We start from the raw sequence: 24487 nt of genomic DNA on the forward strand, positions 1-24487 counted from the left end.
TTGACTTTCTCATGAGATTGATATTATAATGATCTCAGACCTGTAAAGTTAGGTTATAGTCAGCTATAAAATCGAATCTAGGCACTCTGACTCAATGGCCTGGGCTAGATGTTATCCAGAGTCCTATAAATTATATTATGAAGGCTGCTGGGTATGAATGTTTCTGTAGTGGAAAGTCTCCTTGGTGAGACTCTAGATAATGAAATATTGAAGATGCTTGAAGTTTGAAGCTAGACTCTTTGTATTTCATACTTTGGGGCCTTTAGAAAGTTATTTAACTCAGGGCAAGTCTCTAAATGCATCAGACTCTGAGTTTTTCCATTTTCAAGACAGACTCATACCTTCAGAAGATCCTATGAAGGAAGCAGATAATTATGTATAGTGTGAACTTTTATATAGGAATGCTCACAGAAAATGCTCAGTAAGTGGTTATTTTTAAGAGCATGGTCATTGTGGTAGTTTTAGGATTCTACAACTGTTAATTGTTGCGAAATGTCTAGCACATAGTTTACCTTCTTTACCAATATGAATTCAATCATGATTTACCATGCCTGGAGTGTTGCCAGGAGAGATCTGACAGGAGGTTATTGAATGGTAATATCGAGGACCCTTATGATAAAGGTCAATTTCATACAACTGTAGATGACAGCTAATGTTCAGGATGAATAAATCTAAGCTCTAGCTTCTCCCATCAACTCAAGGTTACAAGTGAATGGAGAAGAATTTCAACTTGAGGAAAGAATGTGTCAAGACCCTACTCTTGAATTGAGAAGATAAAAGTTCAGGGTTAAAAATACAGACACACAGGTGTACAACATGATAATGCTCGTCGGAGTGTCCGCTGGCCAGTGGCAGGGGGCTCAGAAAATAGGAGCAATGATAAACTCTCACCTGAACTTCTGAATAAAGTGGAGCGGTCTTATAACAGCACGTAACAAGACCATTAATTCAACTAATAATAGTATATAGTCATGTGGCAGGAATATTATAAACATTTTATATATAAATAGGATTCTAAGCCTCGCAACAAACCTTTGAGTTGCTGTTACTATTACCCTCATTTTTCAGATGAGGCATCCAAGGTACAAAGAGGTTAAGCAGCTTTCCCAAGCTCTCTCAATAAGGAAGAGGCTGCTGGGCGTCTGTATTACAAGCCATGGATGTGGATCCACTGAGCCACACTACCCATCAGGGCGTGAATGGATCTATCGGTACAAGTACTAAGAAGAAGGATGGTTTTCAAATGCTTTAAAAAATAAAGTTGCAAGAGAACCTAATCAAATTGTCAGCTTTTAATTAAAATAAAATTTGAAAATAATTATGTGACATAGCCTTCAAAAGATACTTAAAAATTTGAATAGTGGCACCATAATGAAACTTCTTCCATCTCCATATGTAAGTACATTTCCTAGCACTTTCATATGTAAAAGCAGAAGTTAGAAATAGCATTTTGGCTGAAACTGTTTCATCCACAGGTAATTTAATTAATGAAATAAAAAGATGCTACTTCCATCTCATATACATCTTCAAGATTTTTTTTGTTTGTTTAGTGATTTTTATGTTTAGTGATTTTCAAAATGTGGAATATGTTTATGTTCTTTGGTCAAATTGTGACCATTTCTAATTTTAACTTAATCTAAAAGAAAAATATTAATACTTAGAGTCTTAAGGGCATGTGATATTTTAAATAAGAATTAAATGACAGTAATCAACAGTCTTTAAAATATAAAACTTTTTATATTAGGATAAAATTGTGTGAAGCAAGTAGAATAGAAATATGAATAAGGAGAAATTGGAATAATTTAAAATTTCTGACTGTTAAAAAAGAGCTTGTTCTTTATTATTTAAAACTAGGATGGTGGGTACCAAATTCTATGTTTTGATTTGATGTCATTTTAGAAGGTAATATAACTTTTATTTAAAAATGTCAAAATTCATATCATACTGGAAATTATATTCTTTCAGCTACTTAAATTAGATGTTAATGTAGAAGTGTGCTCTGGGCTACATAGCTTTCCAAAATTCTCTTAGGCGGTACTTGAATGCCAAAGGGTAAAACCTAGTCAAGCTCATGGGAGATATTTAATGAGTAATCTCTGCTGTTAGCAGCCACAGCAATGAAGGGTGAGATGAGGGGAAGAGACGTGCACAAATAGAGCTGTGAGTTCTATATTTCTACTTCACTTCCAGATTTGTGTCTGGAGAAGATACAAGATCCTGGGAGGGCAAATCACACACACACACACACAGTTCCTAGTGGTTTTAGTGTGAGCAGCCCTTGGATCATCTCACAGAATGGTGCAAGAATAGCAGAAAAGTTGCTTTCCCTAAGTGTGTTTGGATGTAATGGAAAGCTTCCCTGCTCTAAAAGGACTTTGCATCAGCAGCAAGGGACAACTCAGAGGACACCTACACACTGTTGGCAAAAGTTGAATAGAAAAATGCTGCCACCACAGATGCCAGTATAGATATCAAATGACATCAAATATCAGTCAAACCATTTAGATACACTCTGAGGTAACAGAAAGACAAATGATCAAATATTTGAAATAGTTTTGCTCTCCTGATGGAAAATAATAGCATATACTTACAGAGCTTTTACTATGAGCCAGGTACTATAAAAATTCCACGTGTTAACTCATTTAATTCTCACAACTATTACATATGAAAGATATTATTATAATTCCAATTTTAGAGAAAGCAACAACTCATCAAGAGGACATAACATTCCCAGGCTGTATCATTTTTAAGTGGAGAAGCTGGAATGGGAACTTGAAGCAGAAATTGTTTCATTTTCAAATAATTAAAAAAAAATGAATATAGCTGGTTTGTTGATCTCGGTATGTGTGATCTGTGAATAGAACGCACATACATCTACATCTGTTAAGATATCACTGGGAATCCAGTGAATGTCCCAAGCAGATGTAGCTGGGGTAGTATCTCCTCAATTTCTTTGTTTCCCAGGGTTGCTTTTCCTATTCATGAGTCAAGCCGACTCTCAACACCAAACCACAGCTTACAACTGTGAGTTCTCATCAACTCAAAAGATATTTTGAAGGTGCAAGTTCTCTGTTTGATGAGCTGTGATGCAGCAGAGAAGGGAAGTTGATTATTAACCATACCCTCTCCACCCCTCGACCCACACAAATCAGTAAAAGGGAAAAAAATTAAACAAGAGGTTATAATTCCTTTTTCCTACGTAAAATTGTAGAAATAATGTTTTGAAAAGACCTAAGAAAGTAGGAAATTCCTTTCATCTCATTGTACCCTCTTAGGAGCCAAGAATCCTGTGTATATTAAAAAGTATCCAGAGAAACAATAGGAATGGCTTTGATTTTTATAATAATTTCATCATCTATCCATTTGGCCATGCAGAAATCATTATGTTTTTGATCTCATAAAATGTTTGGATGACATTTTTGTATAAGTAATTCAGAGGAAAAAACCACTTAAGGAATGTAATTCACCCCGCTTTTGTGCTTGGGGTTGAGAGGTAACCTTACATAGGATAAACAGTTTTAATGCGTTTGTTATAATGTCATTCTTCAATAGCACTTTACGTAAGTAACACTCAAGCATGGCAACATAATAACCCTGAGAAATATACAATTCAACCTGTGTGGAAAGTATTATTTTATGAGGTGAATAGACAAATACATTAGTCACTAGAATGAACATGGTATTTTCTTATCTTGGAGCTAGTTCTTCCAATTCTCAATACCTGTGCACTATGGTTGTTACAAAATCATAAAAATTGAAATAGATACCAGAGGCCCCTTAGGGAAAACAATTCATTGACAATGAAGTTCACCAAATGGCACATACACAGAATTAGTTGCAACTGGTTTTGATGTTGGAGAGGGGCTTGTATTCTTATGCAAAAGGTAATTGGATAAAATGATGGTGGGATAAAATCTTATGAAAAAAATAAAAATTATTTTTCACAATAGTCTTCCACAGCTTTGTCACCATGCATAAAATTCAAAGAAATTCTCAATGCCACTAGTTAAGTAACCATTTTAGTCTTATTTCCTTGTCTAGACAGAAGTTTTCAATGGACTTGACTGTGCTGCAAAACAAAGCTGTGAGGTCTCCCTTGACTTTAGTCCGAAGAATAAATATAGGAAACTGTGATCCTTTTCTTAATTTTTTTTCACTTAGGTAGGAGGCATAGAGCATTAGAAATGCGTTAAAATTATAAGAAATGCATTTACATTTTTTAAACTAAGTTTAAGTTTAAATATAAGCAAGGGAGATACTGAGAAATGAAACAATTAGGGAGTAGTACAGAATCATCAGGTTGGAAGATCTGTTGAGATTACTTTTATTTTTTGTTGTTTCTTTTCCTGTGGCTTCCTTCCCTTCAGTTTTGTAAAGGCTCATTTACCTTGGTAAGGTGTGATCTGATCCACTGACTGCAGGCTCTGTAGCCTAGACCATTGGCATTTAACTTGTCAAAGGACACAACTAAAATATCCCTTTCCTGTTCTAGCAATATGTCATTTTCTAAATAAAGAAAAATATTAAGACATTTATTGAATACTTATTATATGATATGTTCTGCCCTAACACTTTACTGGGATGAGCTTGGGCAGAGAACTAAGGCAGAGAGATTCGGTAACTTTCCATGATAAGTCAGTAGGCTTGAATTCAAATCCTGGCACTTTGGCTCCAAAGCGTAAGCATTTATGAACTATACTTTTTTTGCCACTGTGGACACAAGTCTGAATAACCGTCCACAGATGTGAGTACAATGCCTCTTAAAGAGAAAACAAATATAAATTTGCTTGCTTTGTATAAAGTATCATGGAAATACACACAGAAACTGACAACATTGGATGCTTCTGGGGTAGGACTTGCATAAAAGAGAGTAGTGCAGGGAGAGTTTACCAAGTATATCCTTCTGGAAGTTTTGAATTTTGAAATATCCAGATGTATTACTTTCATAAAAAAGGGATAAATAAAACAAGAGAAAAAAAGAACAATTACAAGAGTCAGTAGATTCTATCATGTCAACAAGAAATTATAAACCTGACATTAAAAAAGGAAAATTAAAGACATCCTTGGGGAATTCAACATGTTTTATTTTGCCAGGCACATGATTTCTTCAATATCCAATTAAATACTACTGTGCTAACTACATTTTCTTAAACAGAGTGAACATTCACTGTAATGACAGTTTCATCATGCTAAAATCTATTCACAAACCCACACTTTGAAAAAAAGTGCATTTAGGAAATTTTATGTACAATACAAATGGAAAACATACCAAGTCATCGAATTGTCAAACTACACAAAATAAAACCAACCAATCAACCACCAACATTGAGTACACGTTAACAATATTTTTGAGGAAGAAAATTTTCTTTACATTTGGCAATTTTGTTCAAGAAGGGTCTCTATAATTTTAAAAGTAAAGTAATAAAAGTATATACAATTTAATAATGTTCAAAGTGGAAGGTATTAAATAGCACAAATAAAGTACAAAACTAAACACCCTATTGTCTATCAGTTTGGGTTTACATGAAGCTAGGGGACCTGTATAGTTTACCCTATTCTCTGAGTCTAAAACAATTTTACTTTCAACTCTGTACATAGAACAGATTGGCCATAAACACAGAAGATGGTTTTGGCTTTATACACATTTCTATTTGTGCATGTAGAGTAGAAATAGAGACCTATTTGTATAACAAACTGCTTTAGAGACTACTTTAGAGTCATATACATTGGGAACAATAGCTTTTATTTAATAGCTTTTTTTTGAATAAACATTATTTATGTTGTGTTTGTTAACTGCTATTTTTGCCCCATTGAGGCCTCCTCTTATAATATAATTTACCACCATTTAAATAATAAATCATATTCTCAGATTCTGATCAGTGATTACATTCATTTTGAGAATGATTTTAGTTCTTGACACTTTATATTGTAGTGCTTAAAAAGATAATATATCTGCCTTGATTACCTTCTTCATGGATTAACTATAAATAAAACTTCTGTATTAGATTTTGCTTAGGGATATGATATAATTTCTGTTTGCACCTGGAAACATGAAAGTGTCTTTAAAAGTAAGTAAAATGACAGAGCAAAAGTATTTTTAAAAGAAATATGAGGATATGAAGAAAATGTTTATACTTCTATCTAATTGTTATTTGGAGTAAAAAAAAAAAGCGATATTAAATTACTCTAATAAAAGGATCCAAACATACAATTAAAAGTTTATTCATCACGAACTTACCACATTTGTATTTATATACCAGTGAACATAATATACCAACATTCTTTTAAAATAAAATATGTCTATTTTTGTTCAAATTAGAATTTTTCTCACTTCTCCACAAAATAAGCATCTCACTAGCAAACACAAAAGAGTATAAAAAAAGGGTTGGTGACTTAAAAATCAACGCTCTCTGAGGTTGGGAAACAAACAAAGTGAGTTAATCATTGAAATTAATTACTGAAGTTAAAAATTAGCAACATTCTTCATAAACTTCTGTCAATAAACCTGCATTTTCTACTTTTTTTTTTCATTTTGATGGTTTTAGCCCTCATATACAAGTTTGATATTTCGAAAAATTTTTCTTCTTACATTTTTTCACTTGCCATACAAACTAGAAAATTAGAATAAACACATTAATCAATTAAAGTGTGTAAGATTATATTATCTCAGTCTAGAATAACTTAACTTCCAAAAAAGAAAGTGCTTTTGTTTGGAAGGTGATTATATAACAATATAAATTTAAATGCTTCACTGACATAACTCCAATTGAAGATATTAATGGTGAGGGGTCCTTTTATCTTCCTGAAACAAGGGAACAGAGATCAATGACAATCAACAACTGATAAGTTTTGCAATCTTAAAGGTAACCAATACTATATTTCACGGGAAGCATATAAACTCCATGTTATCTTTTCATGAATCGCTTGTGTTTTATACGACTTTTAGATTCCCTCTTCCTTGTCTCTCTTCTATTCTACATTTCTTTTGACAACTACTTTGTCATATGCATTTATATAAATTTTACTATGTCAAAATTGTGAACTTGGCATTTGCTTTTGTTTACAAATGATTGACAATTAGAACTCTAAGCCCTTAAAGCAAGGATGGAAGATCACAGGTTATGGCCCTCGTTCAATTAACAGATGTAAGAATTCTAGTTTTAGAGCCATCATATTGATTTTGATGAAAAGGTAAATGAAGATATAAATAAAATCTAGGTTAAGTTAAATATTTCTATGCACCATGAGGACCATGACATGTCTAGTACTAGTCAACATCATACAAGAAAATGCATGCTCATTTCAGTTCATGTAACATTCACCTTTAGGAGTGAGTAACCACCTTTTTGATCATTGAAGACAGATCATTTACTGTTGGAAGCATAAGCCCCATTTAAGAAAACATTATGACTCTGGCAGCTGATTCCTCCTATTTCTACTTTTCCGGCTATTGATGAGAGCCTTTAACTTGCCATAGTCCCCTCTCATCTTCTGGGATTCTTCTCCCTGTTGATGTTGCTGCCGAGTGTCTTTGCAGTACTGATTGATCATCTGCATTTCCGAGTGGCTGAAGGCTCCCATGATGTCCTTCGGGTGGAAGGGTAAAGCCCTTACAGAGCTGGCCCAGGTCCATGGAGACCACTTGTCTGCAACAACAGCCACCATTTCAGAATCTAAAACTTTAAAGTTGATTTTGGCTATGGTCTGCTTGAAGCTGTTTTCTGTTGCAATGCAGTGATACAGTCCTTGGTCAGAATCCTGAACAGAGCGGATCAGGAGTCCTTGTGAAGTGGCTATGATTCGTTCATTCAGCTTGACCTAAAAGAGAGATATCAAAGTTCTGAAAACCCAACTCTATATCTTCTAAAAAGATATGACTAATGACACAAAGTATTGTCGAATTTCACAAATTTTGCAAAAGAACTGAGTTCTAATTAACTTCCTTCTTAGTGGACACATATTTTGCTAAGTTCCATAGATTTTTTTTTTCCCCCACAAGAGATTTGGTCTCAGGGGTACCAAATCTATTAAAGAGAGGGTGAAGTTATCACCCATATTGTACAAGATAACTTAAAGTGCATTCCCTTTGGATAGAAGCAGTTTCTCCACATATAAGCCAGAGTTTTGGATGTTTCTGGAATGTAAATCAGTCAACATATATAAATGAAATTCACAGATAGTTTAGAATACCTGTTTTATCCTGTAGTTCTTACCTTTTACTGTAACAAAAATAGTCACTTATTGAGTAAAAACATAAAGCCATAATTAAAGGGTTGAATTTTACCTTTTTTTCAACGAATGAATGAATATTCCCCTAACTAAAAATTGTATAAGCAGAGGCAGCATTTTGAACATTATCAAGGGCTTTTTCCAATTATCTAACACAAAGAATAACTAAAAATAAGCTGGAACTCATTATCTTGTAAGTACTCCAGGTGGTTTTACTTTCCAAGGAAAAGTAATAAGAACCTATGAGGTGAATATTTAATTACTTTTCAGGTTTATACTGGAAAAAATATCATTTTCTGGATATAAGCTAAATGCTAAAATCCATTTCCTTATAATTCCTGCTATGGTATTGTCAATGAACACATAAAAACCTAAGTGGTACGTAGTTCCTTCACATGTATAGTTAGGAATGCTCTTTCATTGATGGAAGAAAGAAATTTGACCCAAAGAAAAATAAGGGAATGCATGTGAAATGTTTTTCTAAATGATAAATTTCTATATAAATACATATTTTATTATTAATGAAGACAGGTTGTTTTAGGTAAAGTAACCCACACACAAAAGCACAAAAAGGCAAATATAGTATTGAAGTACAAACAATAGAACATAAATAGAAAAGAGAGATTAGGAAAAAGTAAGGACTGAAGTATATAAAGCAAATTTTTTATTTTCACTTAATTTTTAAAGTTTAAATGTGCCTTGGAAATAGTTTAAATAATGTAGAAATGCATTCAGAAATAAAAGAAAGCCTTTCTAGTGTATGAAATTAGGAAAAAATTTTGGAGGCCAATTTGATAATATCCATTAACTTGTATATAATATTCAATGCAAACATTTTATTTCTAGGAATTTGTATAGAAGATATACTCTTACAAGTATGCAGATATGCATTTACATGATGTTTTTCATAAGAGGAAAAACAAGGAATCAGATAACCAGTAGATAGCTTTAGAAAACTTAAGATATGTTTATATGGTGGAATACTATGCAGCCAAGAAAAATAAGGTAGCTCCACATGTACTGATATGGAAATGTGTGTGTGTGTGTGTGTGTGTGTGTGTGTATGTCGGAGAAAGAGACAGAGACAGAGAGAGAGAGAGGAAAATAGGAAAATTATGGAGACTACTTGGAGGGATATATAATTCTTAGCATCCTTATATTCTGAGAAGTGGGAATAAGTATTGAAGTGGAGGGAAGGAAGGCTTTTAGTTTTCACTTTATGTTATTCAATATGAACTGTTTGCATTCTTCTCTGCAAGTTTTTTTTACCGTTTGTCTTACTTTTCAAAAAACAGTTCAATATTTACACATCATTAATATGAGAAATATGTGTATGTTTGCCTAAACTACTAAGGAAGAATTAAGATACATTTAATTAAATATTAATAGTTTTTTCAACTAAAGTGAGAGTGAGTAGAACTGTGCTCTGCTTAAAACCTGGACAGAATAGATTTTTGTAATTACATTACAGTTAATTTTTTCATAATCTTAAATTATGGCATTCTTCTGTTTTTGAGATTGGAAGAAAAATCAAGATAAGCATATTTGAGTCTCCACATTCTTGAATCTTCTGAAATAGAACATTCGAAATATCATAAGAGATAAAATTCATGATATATTCCTTTTTAAATTTCATTTGTTAATTTCTTTAATACGTATTCAAACCTGTATATGTTCATTTATTTTAAATTTACAAAATAGAAATTACATTCACTCATTATATATTATTCCACTGAACTTTCTATTGAATACAAGAAAAACATTTTCTCTATGTTAGGTAAGGCCCTGTTTGAGTTTTGGGTTTCCAATTCACATACACACATGCAAACTTCCTCTGGGAGGATGGTTCATGTCCACGTATTGTGTTCTAGCCTAAGAATTCCATTTCTGTATGATAAGCATCACACATTATGACTTTTAGCCCAGATTACTTTGCAAGGCTATTATTCTTATGCTCCACATCCATTCAAAATAATTTAAAATTAGGCATTTCAAGACTAATTTGATGATAGATTTGATAGCAAAGAAAACGTCTCAAACAATATTTTTTTATTAATGAAAAAATTAAAAAAAACCCTTTTTAATATCATGGAAAGAAGGGGCCCTGAAGTCCATTGAGCTCATCTTTCTTCCAGATAGTTAAGTCTCATCTTATGTAAATGATCATCAGCTCATGGTTTAATATTCCAGTGACAGGGGACACAAAATTTCCTAAACAGCTCATAACATCTTTGGATAGACAGGTCTGAGAGTTGGAAAGTATTTTCTCATAAAGAGCCAACATCTATTTCAGTAATTCTGATGCAGTGCCTGTGTTCTATAGCTTGGGATCGTATTCATTCTACACAGCCTTCACTAACCTAATAGGTAGTACGAAAACTGCCCACAAAAGAATACACACAAATGCAGAGTCTCTATTTTTCCCTTTGCTCCATCAGACTTTATGACGTACTGTTAATACCTTCATGATTTAGGCTTCTCTAAGGCTTTATATATACATATATATTTTTCTTCTTATCCTCTCATTCATCAGGACAATGTGACATCAAAATTATGGAATTCATTATTTGTAATATTTCACTCTATGCTGTTTTACAATGTTTCCCTTTTAAAGCAGCTCTTTACAATTGGTGAAAGGTTGATATGTGTCCTTTTATTTGAAAATTGAGGTTTTTTTTTTTTTTTTGCTTATCACAAAATAAAGGCAATGGTCCCATAAATAACAATCCCACATATTACCTAACAAAACCCCAAGAGTTATGAGTAATACAGCAATGGAAACAGATTACCACACAGCAAAAAAATGTTCTTTACCATTTCTTGCTGAGGAAAATTGAACTTTTTTAAAAGCCCCTTTTATCTTGTGAATCACACAAAGGTGCTGTTGTGTGAGAACCTGGCTTCAGGATTTGCACACATCTTGTTTCTTTTACAAATTCTTCCTCACATCAATACCCCCATCTGAGTGTGCAAGCTCTTGTTTTAATCACTGTGTATAGAGGTGAGCAGAAAGAGAGGATTTCTAATTAATCCATCAACTCTGTGGACAGAGGATTTTAAAGAAGGTGGCACTTGTCATTCTAAAGACACTAAAGCATGCTCATATGTCTTTCCTTTCTCGTTGGACCTGAACCTCACTGAAGGAGGGGGATTTAATGCTCTTCCCAACGCCCTGACTGATTGCTGCTCTGCTGCCTTACTCACCTCTTTCCTCCTGTCTTTGTCTTTCTGTAACAGCCACTTGATAGATGCCTGCGGAGACTTGGGAGCACACTCCAGGAAAGTGGTGTTATTTTTTACTCCATACTGAACAATTTCAGCTGCATTTCTATATGCTGAAGAGCAAAAATAAAAGGAGAGAGAAACAATGGAATGTGGCGTGTGTTCTCTTATATAAATGCTTGTTTCTCTATAAAATTGTGAGCAACTCTGGCAAACCCCAAAGGCCGTCTTAATCCTTTAAGGAGCAGACTATTATACATTGTTTGCCTGGTTTGTTTAATCTAAAAGAAAGGAGAGAAAGATATAAGGTAATCAATGTTTATTCAAGAATCATTTTACACCAAGGAATGCACTTAATATCACCTTCAAAATTTAATTATTATAACATCTTTGTGAATTAAATTTTCTCAGATTTTAATAGCTGAACAAATTGAGGCTATGAGTTATGAGGAAACACATTCTGGTTAAAGAGTTAGTAAGTACCAGGCAATACAGAAGCCAGGCTCATCCCGGTTCTAAACTCCATACTCAGTGGGTTATAGATGAAATTCGGAGACACTGGGAAAAGGCAGAAAGCAAGGTGTGGCCACAGTGAGATGTAATGGTTGAGAAAACAATCTTTGAAATTAGAGATACCTGAGGTAAAATCTTGACTTCATCACTACTGGCTGTGTAACCTTAGAGAAGTTATTTAATGCCTCCGTACTTCAGTTTTACTTGGTTCTAAAACAGATATTTTTCAGACCGTCTTTACTGAAATTCTTAAATAGGAAGAGTTTTTAGTATAGTCGTGTGGTAGCTTAGACATGGACAGAATCCTCATTCATAAAGTGGGAACAGGAACAGACCTTACTTTAGAGTAATTTCTTGAGCAGTAAGTGAGGTAATCCATAGAAAAGCACTTCGCTCAGGTTTTGGCACAAAATCAACATTGGTGTTAGTTCATCACTACCTCCGCTGCCAATACTCCTACCACTGTGGCTTCTGCTGCTATTAATGGGAACTGATACATAGATTTATAAAATACTCAGCAAACAGAGAAACAGTAACCTGGATGTATTTCCTCAATTAGATGTATGGAACAATTAAGCCAGATGTGTCTTAATTTTCTTCTTGTAGTTAGTGACAAGAATGTCATCCTTTAAATAAAAACAAAAACGCCCAGACTCAACAAGATTAGCAGCAAGAGTCTCAGTGTTAACAACAGTGCCTCTGCAGCACCTTGGTGAGTCTGGAGGAAGGTTCCTCTGTCGGTGGGGTAGAGGTAGAGGGAGAGGGGTCAGTGGGAAAAGTATAACAACATAACATCTCCATGTCAGGATGGAAAGAAAGGATTAATTGTAAGACACAAGGCAGGACTGCCAAATGCATATGGAATGGCTGTACACTGGGAAACCAAGGCACTATAGTACAGCCCTGCTCAGAGCAGCATAATTCATAATGGCCGAGATTTGGAAGCAATGCGAGTGTTCACTGATGGGTGAATAGGTAAACCAAATGCGCTATATACATACAATGGATTATGTTTTCCCCTTAAACAGGAAAAAAAAATTCTGACACATGTTACAACATGGACAAACCCAGAAGGAGACATTAGGCTAAGTGAAATAAGCCAGTTACAAAGGGACAGATATGGTATGATTCCACTTACATGAGATACCTAGAGTATTCAGATTCATAGGGACAGAAATTGGAACAGAGGTTGCCAGACACTGGAGGAGGGGGAATAGGGAGTTAGTGTGCAATGGGTATGGAGTTTAATTTTGGGATGATGACAAAGTTGTGGTGTTGGTTGTACAACACTCTGAATGTACTTAATGCCACAGAACTGTACACTTTAAAATGGTTAAAATAGTAAATTTTGTTATGTAATTTATCACAGTATAAAACAAACAAACAAGATGTTATTTATTCTTCAGTGGTAAACAAAAAATAGTATTTTTTTTCTTCAGAAAGAAAATAATGTCTAGGAAAATCTATAACTACTATCTTTGTGAAAGACTTACCTACTAACATACCCAAGGTATCTGTGTTCCTGGACTTTTGTTTTACAAAATTCTTAGTATACATAAAAATAACATTTAACTTTTAATTACCATATACAAATACCACTAATTTTTATAGTGAATCTTTCTTTAAAATGACATACTTTAATCTATCACGAGGTTTCCCTTACTGAAATACTATACGCTGCTCTTTACCAAGTTTGACCACTTTTAATTACCTTTTAGGTTAAATCCTCTGCATTGAGTCAATGGATTTCCATGTCTCACATCTTGTCTTCGGCTCCTCCTATAAAGCGCAGAAATGTATACGAATGACTTAGAATTAACATTGCCAATTATACAGCGTTTAAAAGACTTCATTTTAAACTTTGCAATTTTTTGATTGCCTAAGCTTTCATAAAGAAAAGCAGTCTGATTATCTGCAATTTTTGTTCAATGCTTCAAATATACTGTGGGTACTTAACCTTGTTTTCAATCTAAATTAATTCATACTCTCCCCATCTACCACTTGTGACACATGAACCTCCTATTATGCATAATTCCTGGGTAAATGCTAGATTACAAATTAATAGTGTAAATTTTTATTTTAGGAACAGTCACAGAAAATCTTCTAAGACGATAATCTCCAAAGTATAAACTCAATAGCATCTTCCCCCTTATAAATTTTTCTTAAATAAATATATTTCTCTTACAAAAGTCAGTATTTTCAAACCATTTCCAGATACATTAAAAAGCTTCCAGAACAAGAGATACAGAGAACATGGATATTTAATATGAAGTTAAGCAAAATTTTTCATTTACTACAGTAAGCATTTTCCTTCATGTTTTAATTCTGAAAATGTTCAAGACTACAGAAAAGTGGATATATGAATACAATGAATGATGGTATACCTAGACTCATAAATTATTGTGTTTTGCCGTATTTATTTTTTCTCTCATATGCAAGTATATGTCATATATATACTGTGTATGTACATATATGAAAATCTTTAGAAAATAAGTTGCAGACATGATAATTTTACACCCTTAAACGTATGTATCTTCTAGGAATAAGTAATTTCCTTACATATCAACAATATTATTATTCTAAAGATATCAATATTTATTTAATAATATATTATACACATTTTATATTAAAATTTCACTACTTGTCCCCCAAATATCCCTTATGAATTTTTTAAAGTTTATTCAGGATGCAATCAAGGTTCACTCATTGCATTTAGTTGTTGCATATCACCAACTTAAGCATGTCAAAAATTTAGTTTTACATCCTTTGTAAGTTGGTCATTATTTAAATAGAAGTTTAAAACTTCTGCAAACCATTTAATTTCTTGTCTTTCAGTTGTATTACATAGTGCAACAAATCAAAATAGAGCAACTGAAATTCTCTTAGCAATGAATTGTGGACATGAACATTGCTATTAGTGAGAAGGAAGGGAATGCTCTTTAAATATTGGCAGTACAGGGGTAGATTGATTGTTTGTTATCAGTGCTGCAATGTATATATGGATGAGCATATCACTTACTTGGGTTAGTTGTCTCCCTTAATATCTTTACCCTTAATGATAAAATAGTAAGAAGAAGGGAAGTATTAAAACCACATTGGGATTATAAAATCTGCAAAGCAAAACTAACCTCAAAGTCAATGACAATAAAAAAAAATCATTTTAAAGGTATGGCAAATAGTTGTGTTTAATCAATGGACTATATACATCTATTTATGAAAATATGGGTATAAATTTTGTGTTATTTAGGTATTCTTTTTCCCAGAAAGCCACATGATCCTTATTCAATTGTATATTTCTTTACAATCACACACACAAAGTAGTGGAAGTCACCCTTGTCTCAGGAATTACGATTAATACTGTACTTTAGAATAGATCCTATGTCAGCTTTTTATTGCACTGTATTCGCTATATTTTGAAGTCACAGCATTATTTACTACCAGCCAACTTGTGAGTGCATATTATACGAGAACCATGGGACAGTTCTATGGCCGAAGTGGTCCTTTTAGGCCATCTAGACAAGCAATATTACTCACAAATGGTTAAATTTATTGTCCTGTGATCAAGTACACGAATCTTCAAGCTGGGCAATCTGAATTTGCAGTATCACATAGCTTCCAGGCATTCAAATACAGAAAAACATCGTTATGGCTTGGCTTAAATGATGAGAACAACAAGGCAGCCCTCTGAGCTTTCTATATGTGCAGATTCCCTGTAAGGCATTTGCATAGCATTGTGAAAGCCTGATGGGAGACAGAGTCATATTATATTGCATGTAGGACTGGGGCTTTGGCTCAAGTTGCCAATGTTTCCTCCATTACAGTCTATTCTTTTGGATAAACAATGGAATCATTTTCTTCTTGTGTAAAAAACAGACATTTACTTGAAGGGTAAACTGATTATCTTGTCTTAAAGTTTCCAACTATATGTCTGAATCCAGAATAAATAACATTTGAGATTAAATTGGAATATTTGATACAAATGTACAAATATTTAAGGTACTTGAGGGTGAAGAGGAAAGATGCTTATGATGTTTGGTATGCAAAAACACCTTTTAAAAAAGAGAAACTACTGAGCCAATGATACTTAACAATTTTATTATGTCAAAATATAGCCTCCATTGATTTCCAAGTATAACTGCACTTCTTTGTTTCCATACAAAGGACATGTTTTTGTTATTCATTCCTATGAAGTCCTCTACGTGATCCTTGTGTTCCAATTAGATAATGCAATTGAAATAAAACCAGGTAAGTTAACATTATTAAAGAACTTGAAAAATACCCCAAATGATCATTTTCATTATTACTATTTAATCTAAAGAAAATAAATACTACATATGGGAATTTAGGAAATAATTCATGCAGTAGTTTTGCATTCACTATAACTGTATGCTTAAAAAAGTTTGGGAATAATTTGGAGAATTTAAATAGTATAGATAGTTTTAATGAAACTCCCAGTATGCTAGCCAAAGATGGGTAAGGGTAGGCCAAAGAATACCTTATATATGTGTGTATATGTACACACACACACATCAAAACCACAATGAGATATCACTTCACACCTAGCAGAATGGAAATACATTTTTATGTATATGTATAGTATTTTTTGGCTCTCTGTGATAGAATTAAGACAATGCTAGAGGTATCAAGATAGCCCTTTAAATCATTAGTTTCTTTTCCAGCCCATGATACATGTTTTATTTTTCCTGTTTGTACTTAAAAGAATTGAGGTATAATTGACACATAACTTTATATTAGGTTCAGGTGTACAGTTTCATATTTGTATATATTGCAAAATGATCTCCACTGACATAAGGTTAACATCTGTCACCTTATGTAATCAATTACCAAGTTTTTTTTTTCTTGTGATGAGGATTTTTAAGATTTAGTCTCCTAGCAACTTCCAAATATGTAGTACAGTATTATTAATCAGTTACCATGCTTTCTTTACTTACATACCCATGACTTAATTATTTTATAACTGGAAGTCTGTGCCCTTTGACCCCCTTTAGTCCATTTCTCCCACCACCACCCCTACCTCTGGCAACCACAAATCTGTTCTCTGTATCTATGAGCTTGCTTTTGTTGTTGTTGTTTTTAACATTTCATATGTAAGTGAGATCATACAATATTTGTCTTTCTCTGCCTGACTTATTTTACTTAGCATAATGTCCTCAAGATCCAGCCGTGTTGTCACAAATGGCAAGATAGCATCATTTTTCATGGCTGAACAGTATTCCATTGTGTATATATATGTATATACACACACACCATATCTTCTTTATCCACTCATCCACTGATGGACACATGGGTTGTTTTCATTTGTTTGCTATTGAAAATAATGCTGCAATAAGCATGTGGGAGCATGTATCTTTCTGAATTAGTGTTTTTGTTTCCTTTGGATAAGTACCCAGGAGAGAAATATCTGGGTTGCATGGTAGTTTATTTTTAATTTTTTGAGGAACCTATATACTGTTTTCCATAGTGTGTGCATCAATTTACATTCATATCAATAGTGCACAAGGGTTCCCTTTTTCCCACATCTTTGATAACACTCGTTATTTTTTGAATTTTTGATAATAGCCATTCTAACAGGTGTGGTTTTGATTTGCATTTCTCTAATGATTAGTGATGCAGAGCATTCTTTCACGTGCCTCTTGATTATCTGTATGTCTCCTTGGAAAATATCTATTCAGATCTTCTGACCATTTTTAATCAAATTATTTGTATTTTTGCTATTGAGTTGTATGAATTCTCTATACATTTTGGGTAATAACCCCTTACAGGACATATGTTTTACAAATATTTTCTCCCATTCAGAAGGTCCCCTTTTCATTTTGTTGATGGTTTCCTTTACTGTGCAGAGCTTTTTAGTTTGATGTAGTCCCACTTGTTTATTTTTGCTTTCATTGCTTTTGCTTTTAGAGTCAGATCCAAAAACTAATCACCAAGACATATCAAGGAGCTTACTAGCTACATTTTCTTTCAGGTGTTCTGTGGTTTCACACCTTATGTTCAAGTCTTCAATTCATTTTGAGTAAATATTTGGGTGTGGTGTATGATAGTAGTCTAGTTTCATTCTTTTGCATGTGGCTGTCCAGTTTTCTCAATACCATATATTGAAGAGACTGTCCATTCCACATTGTATTATTTTGGTTCCTTTGTTGTAAATTAATTGACCTTCTATGCCTGAGTTTATTTCTGGGCTCTCTAGTCTCTTCCATTGATCTATATGCCTGTTTTTAAGCCAATGACATACTGTTCTGATTACTATAGTTTTATACTATAGTCTGAAGTCAGGGAACGTGATTCAACCAGCGTTTATCTTCTTTCTCAAGATTGCTTTGGATATTTAGGGTCTCTTATGGTTCCATACAAATTTTGGGATTGTGTGAAAAATGTCATTGGGATTTTGATAAGGATTACCGTGAATTTGTAGATTGTTTTTGGTAGTATGGACATTTTCACAGTATTAATTATTGTAATCCATAAGTATAGAGTATCTTCCCATTTATTTGTGTCTTCTTCAGTTTTTTTTCATCAATGTCTTATAGTTTTCAAAGTAGAGGTCTTTCACTTCCTTGGTTAAATTTATTCCTACATATTTAATTCTTTTTGATGTAACTGTAAATAGATTGTTTTCTTAATTTCTCTTTCTGCTAGTTTGTTATTAGTGTATAGAAACACAACAGATTTTGTATATTAATTTTGTATCCTGCAACTTTACTGAATTCATTTATTAGGTCTAGCAGAAAACCTGTGATACAAGATTTAATAACAGTATGATACTGTAACATTAAAGAATTGCAAGAAAGTTTCAGTTCTTTGTTTATTACAAGTATATGATTAAAATCACAATTTGTTGCATTAGGATGACAATGTGTAATCTATGTTTAAGTACACATCTTAGAAGAGATAACTGTTATAGATTACACCTATAACTGGTGTAATAGGTGGGAGAATATGAGAACAAATGAGTCAACTCATATTTCAGCAGAAACTTATATCATGTAAAAAAAATCTCAAATATACAATGATAGTCTATATATAGCATGGAATTTTAATTGAGATATAGTTCTTGTTTGTTAAATAGAAATGCTTGTTGGCTAAAGCCAATGTCTGAAAGTTTTGCAGGGAAGGAGTACTTATTTCCAACTTCTTTATGTCATAGAAGAGGCTGATATATGTATAGGACTATGATTTACTTTGTGGTCCCCACATCACTTTCTTTCTTACAAAGTGTCGTGTTCAGTTTCCTTCAGCACTAAATCTGTTTAATAGATTGAAGATTCTTTTCCAGGTGTTAGAGATGTCAATTTTTAGAGCTGCTTACCAAGAAAAAATTATTGCTTTACCAACAGTTATGGTAATAATTTACAAATATCATAATTGTGAGTACAACACAAATATGGTCGAAAATACAAGTGGCCACAAAAATCATTTTTTATTTGAGATTATTTGGAATTTGCTTCCCTCTCACTTTGAGTTCAGTTTCAGAACTCCAGCCCATTGCAGACAGAAGATCTCAGGATAATGAGGTTCAGAAATTCTATGCAGAAATGAAAAGAGGCCATAGACCGCCTGACTAAATCTTAAAATAACATGGAGGAACATGGGTCTTTGAACACAGATACTAAAGACACCTGGTTTAAAGGGTGGGAGTTCTCTTCATACCTCATGCCTTTAATACAGAAGACTGAAATTATCCAGGCCATGTTCCCCTACTCCAGATTCATATTTCTAACTGCCTGCACAACATCTCCACTTGAATATCTTATAGGCAGCATTAACTTAACATCATGTTTCTCCCCGCAAACCTGCTCCTCCCACTGTCTTCTCTTTCTCAGGAAATGACCATGGACATATTTCCAGTGCTCAGTTCCGAAAACTTGGCTCATTTTTGAGTCCTCTATTTCTCTATCATCCCTGCATGTAATATGTCAGCAGACTCTGTGAGCCCTATCCAGAATCAGATTACTTTTGGCCACCTCCACCTATATCATCCCTTTGGAAGCCACCATTATATCTCACTTGGATCATTAGTTAGTTGCCTAACCATCTCGCAGCTTCTATTTCCTTTCCCCGCATCCTCTTCCTATCCCAGGACTTTGATCCCAGTCAAACCCAACCAGATGATCTTTTGAAACCAAAATTTAAATAATATCACTCCTGTGCTCAAAAACTGCCAGCAGCTTTCCATTCAACTCTAAATAAAAGCCCTTCAATGATTTACTAAGTCCTATGTCATCTGGCATTCTGATCCCATTTCTTTCTTTTTTTTCTCAATTATATTGTTTAATTATTATCATAATAATAGTAATAGATACTAATTATTTAGCATTTATTACGTCAGGCACTGTCATGAACACAATATTAATAGCACCAAAAAAATCAAATATTTAGTCTATGCTTACTATGAGTTGGGAAATGTGTTTTTCACTTTATAGACACTTTTTCACTGATTTCTCATACCAAGCTGAAAAGTCACTTATTACTCTAATACAAAAATTAGACAATTGAGACCCAGAGTTAATTTGCCAAAGTTACACAGCTACTGAGTGTGTCTGATATGAAACAGTCTTTTTAATGTCAAATTCTCCCTGATGAATGGTGTAGGAATGTACCTACAAGCAGGGAATCGACCTTCCCTCCATCCCCAGGCAGAAAGCACTCTGACTCTAAAACATGTCATCATCACTGCAGATCAATACAGAAAATGATGCTTGCAGTGCCTCCTCAGTTTGCTGACCCCATTTCTTTCTTTCTTTCTTTTTTTTTTTATAAATTTATTTTATTGGCTGTGTTGGGTCTTCTTCTTTTTTTGCAGTGTGCGGGCTTTCTTTAGTTGTGGTGAGTGGGGGATACTCTTCGTTGTGGTGCGCAGGCTCCTCATTGCCGTGACTTCTCTTGTTGCGGTGCACGGGCCCTAGGCGCGTGGGCTTCAGTAGTTGCAGCACATGGGCTCAATAGTTGTGGCTCACGGGCTCTAAAGCGCAGGCTCAATAGTTGTGGCGCACTGGCTTAGTTGCTCCGCGGCATGTGGGATCTTCCCGGAGCAGGGATCGAACCCATGTCCCCTGCATTGGTAGGCGGATTCTCAACCACTGAGCCACCTAGGAAGCCTGACCCCATTTCTTTCTTTTTTTTCCCCTCATTCCAGTATAGCCCCATTAGTCTTGGTGTTGTTTTTTGGACAGTCCTGGCACACTCCAGATTTAAGGGTTTCTGGTCCCTCTCTATGAAATGCTATTCTCTCAAATAATGCCATGGTGTCACTCCTTGTCACATTTGTTCAAATATACCTTCAGTAAGGCCTCCCCTGACCACCCATTTAACATTGCAATTCCTTGCTTCCACATCCTTTATCTCCCTTCCCTGCCCTTTTAAAAGTCCATTTAGGCCTTATCATTATTAGATATCCTAGAGGGTTTCTTTCTTTCTTTGTTAATTGTCTGTATTCCCCCTCTAGAACTTATTATCCTTCAAGGCAGGGATTTTTGTCTTTTTGTTGTTGTTATTTTTCATGTTATATGCCTAGCTCTAGAATGCTGCCTGGCAAATAACTGTCTCATGATACAAATTTACTGAAGTAATAAATTTATTGAAATGATAAATCAAGAATAATCTTGATATGCAGAAGCGCTAGCATTGTTTTAATCCGTCAAGGCCTATATCTATAACTAAGAATAAAGGAGCTACAAAACAGCATCACCCTGGTGATTTTACTTGAAAGATCACTGGTGCTCAACTCTGGTCCTATTTGCTCTCTCCTGATGACCCTACGTTTTATAGGTTTTGGCCCTGTCACCTATCATGACTCATTTCAAACTCTGACTAAAAAAATAGCTGTGACCTTGGCTGACCCTAAATTCTGCATATTCTTTGCTTTATAATTTCACTAGTGGTGTTTCCTTCCAACTTGGTGCAAATTGGGTCAGTGTTTCCTGCCTGTCTTCTCTTGGATAAAAGGCACTGTGCCTCAGACTGCCTTAGTCTCTTAACCTAACCAGCAATCATGCACTCGCCACTCTATGGGGTAAAGCATGGTCATGAAGGTTTTGAAAGTGTTCAGGGTCGCCATTCTGGAGCAATGCTCCTGTTGCCTGAACTAGGACAAGCAATTGATTACAGGGGAAATAAGTGGAACAGGGAAACCCTAGGAAAGTTAGATTTAAGGATATCTGAAGCATATAAAACAAAAAAGATACAAATTAGGTAATGTGAAAGTTCAATGCTGCTTGAAATACTTGAGGGGTTGCAGGTGGGGCACTGTACTGCAGAGGAGCTTTAAAAGGAGAACGGAATTTTTTCAGAGTACTGCATTCTAATATATCTGTAAGAATTTCAAGTTATAAAGCAAGGCCATTTTCTTTTTTTCTGTTTTTTTTTTTTTTAATATGTTAATCCCAAACTCCTAATTTATCTCCTCCCCCACCCCAACCCCTCTGTCTCCTTTTGTAATCATAAATTTGTTTTCCATGAATGGCCATTTTCTTTATTCAAAGACTACATATGGTGCTAAACTTAGCTACTACTTTTAGTGTCATTTTTACAGAGTACTGCAATAGAACTGATTCTAGTAATGTGGACCATTGCTTAACTGTCTGATGATATCAATTTTGATTTTCAGCTGAATATTTAGTACTCACCGCTTCCCAGTTGGGTAGAACCTAGAGCAAGAATGGCCATCCCAGGCGCAGTAGGGGTCCCTTGCCAGGCAGCAGTCAGCACAGGCTGTACCATAGATGTGGCAGCGATGCAGAGACACTTGGGAAAGTCCTTCGTTGGAGCTCACATACAACTGTTGCTATTAGAAGAATGATGATGATTTATTTCAGATGTGGAAGTTAAAAGAGGACTTTCAGCAGGAACACATTATAATATATGCCCACAAACCCTTGGATTCATTTTGAAATAGACTAAAAACGAGAAGCAAAGTACAGAAGGGTACAAAGCCAAAATAAATAGAATTTTCCTACGTTAATATGCCTATAACATTACCACTTTCCTGTTTAAAACAAAAAAAAAGCTCAGAGCACCATGTAGAATGGTAATGTGTTTTAGACATTGGGATTCATTGTTCTCTCAGATTTGAGCTAATGTATTACAGATTTAAATTATGATGTTTTCTTTCTTCTTTGAATGCTGTCTCTTGGCAAAGCACAAGGCAGCTTTTTTTACTCTTCAAGTCTGGCAATCCATCACCTTGTAAATTTGAAAAAGTCAAGTCTAAAATAAAGGGCGATTTTAAGTTTAGAAAAAACAGTAAGTATTAGATAAAATTTAAAAAAAAATTTCACATGCCTTTGAAAGTGACTTATTACTCATTAGAGTAATTTTAAAATTATTTAGAAGAATGTAAGTATTTATATTTAGACATGTTTTAAACTTCCTATTTGATCCAGAGATCTTCAGCAGCCTAAATCATAAATAAAGATTTCATTCTCCAGTTGTATGGTGTCAAGAGCTTATTATGATAGTGCTCCAACTCTTTCACCTGTGCATAAGGTGGTTCTTGGGAATTGAAGGGATAAGTTTCTAATTCACAGTCCTTATTTTACAAAGGACTGATAATATGTAATTCAAGTTAACAGAATTTCTGAGCTCTCTCTCACACACACACACACACACACACACACGTGCGTGTGTGTGTGTGTGAGAGAGAGATAGATTTAAAATTAAATCAGTGAGGGCACCATTGGTCTACTAGGTTCTAGAGGCATATCTCTGAGATTCAGATCCCAGCTACTACAAATTTGCTGGGTAACTTTTCTGACTCTCAGCTTCATTTTTGGTAAGATTGGGACAATATAGCACTTACTCCATAGATTTTATGTAAGAACTAAATATAAGGGCTAACTTCATATAAAATGCTTAGAATTGTTTCTGGCACTTAAGCACTCAATGAATATTAAGTAATAGTAGTAGTAAACTACCAATGAACAAGCTAGCATTTAATACATTTTCAATTCCAATTAATCATTTGAGTAATCACATCTCAGTCTATTACATCTAATATAAAATATTTCATTTGAATCAATGAATTTTTCAGAAAATAGGCTGAAAATTACTGATCCCCATTTGAGACATTCAAGCTATAAGAAAACAACAGCATGTTTTGACAATCATTTCTAGAAATACTTGAAATAAATTGAGTACATTAATAAATAATATAGGGAATGCATCAGCTTCATTAAAATATTTTAAGGAAACGTTTATTTGAGGAAAGGATACAGGTAATTTCTTTCTAAAGTTATATTTTTAATTAATCTAACTATTTTCTGCTATATGGAATGCAAAGATAAATTAGAGAATAAAGGAACATAAAATGACAATAAAATTTTTAATTTGAGCATTAGAGAAGGTACTAAACTTGTGGAATATAAGTATATGTAAAATTCCATTGGTAATTTGTAGTTCTTTCATGCTGAAAAAATAATGCAATATGTAGTTGTGCAAATGAATTCTCCCAAATCAAACCTTGCCTTGAATCTAACTGATTTAATTAAACATTTTAAATTGTCTA

The 24487-nt window shown here is 34.0% G+C and overlaps 1 protein-coding gene across 5 annotated transcripts in view; it reads right to left on the reverse strand.

The window, feature by feature from the left end:
* Positions 1 to 5060: 5060 nt before the first annotated feature.
* SEMA3C (semaphorin 3C) overlaps positions 5061 to 24487 on the reverse strand; it is a 171182-nt gene continuing 151755 nt past the window's right edge. For 2 of the 5 annotated variants that reach the window (XM_057730790.1, XM_057730791.1), the window contains exons 15-18: positions 22611 to 22768; positions 13676 to 13743; positions 11434 to 11564; positions 5061 to 7818 (exon numbers count right to left, since the gene is read on the reverse strand). In XM_057730790.1, the coding sequence (XP_057586773.1) occupies positions 7405 to 7818; positions 11434 to 11564; positions 13676 to 13743; positions 22611 to 22768 (771 nt within the window). In that variant the 3' untranslated portion in view covers positions 5061 to 7404. Of the gene's footprint in view, positions 7819 to 11433; positions 11565 to 13675; positions 13744 to 14983; positions 15016 to 22610; positions 22769 to 24487 lie in introns of those variants that run through there. The other 3 variants (XM_057730794.1, XM_057730793.1, XM_057730792.1) reach the window with 3 other exon arrangements.

The sequence above is a fragment of the Hippopotamus amphibius genome, chromosome 4 (genome assembly GCF_030028045.1).
Source record: "Hippopotamus amphibius kiboko isolate mHipAmp2 chromosome 4, mHipAmp2.hap2, whole genome shotgun sequence".
NCBI lineage: Eukaryota > Metazoa > Chordata > Mammalia > Artiodactyla > Hippopotamidae > Hippopotamus > Hippopotamus amphibius.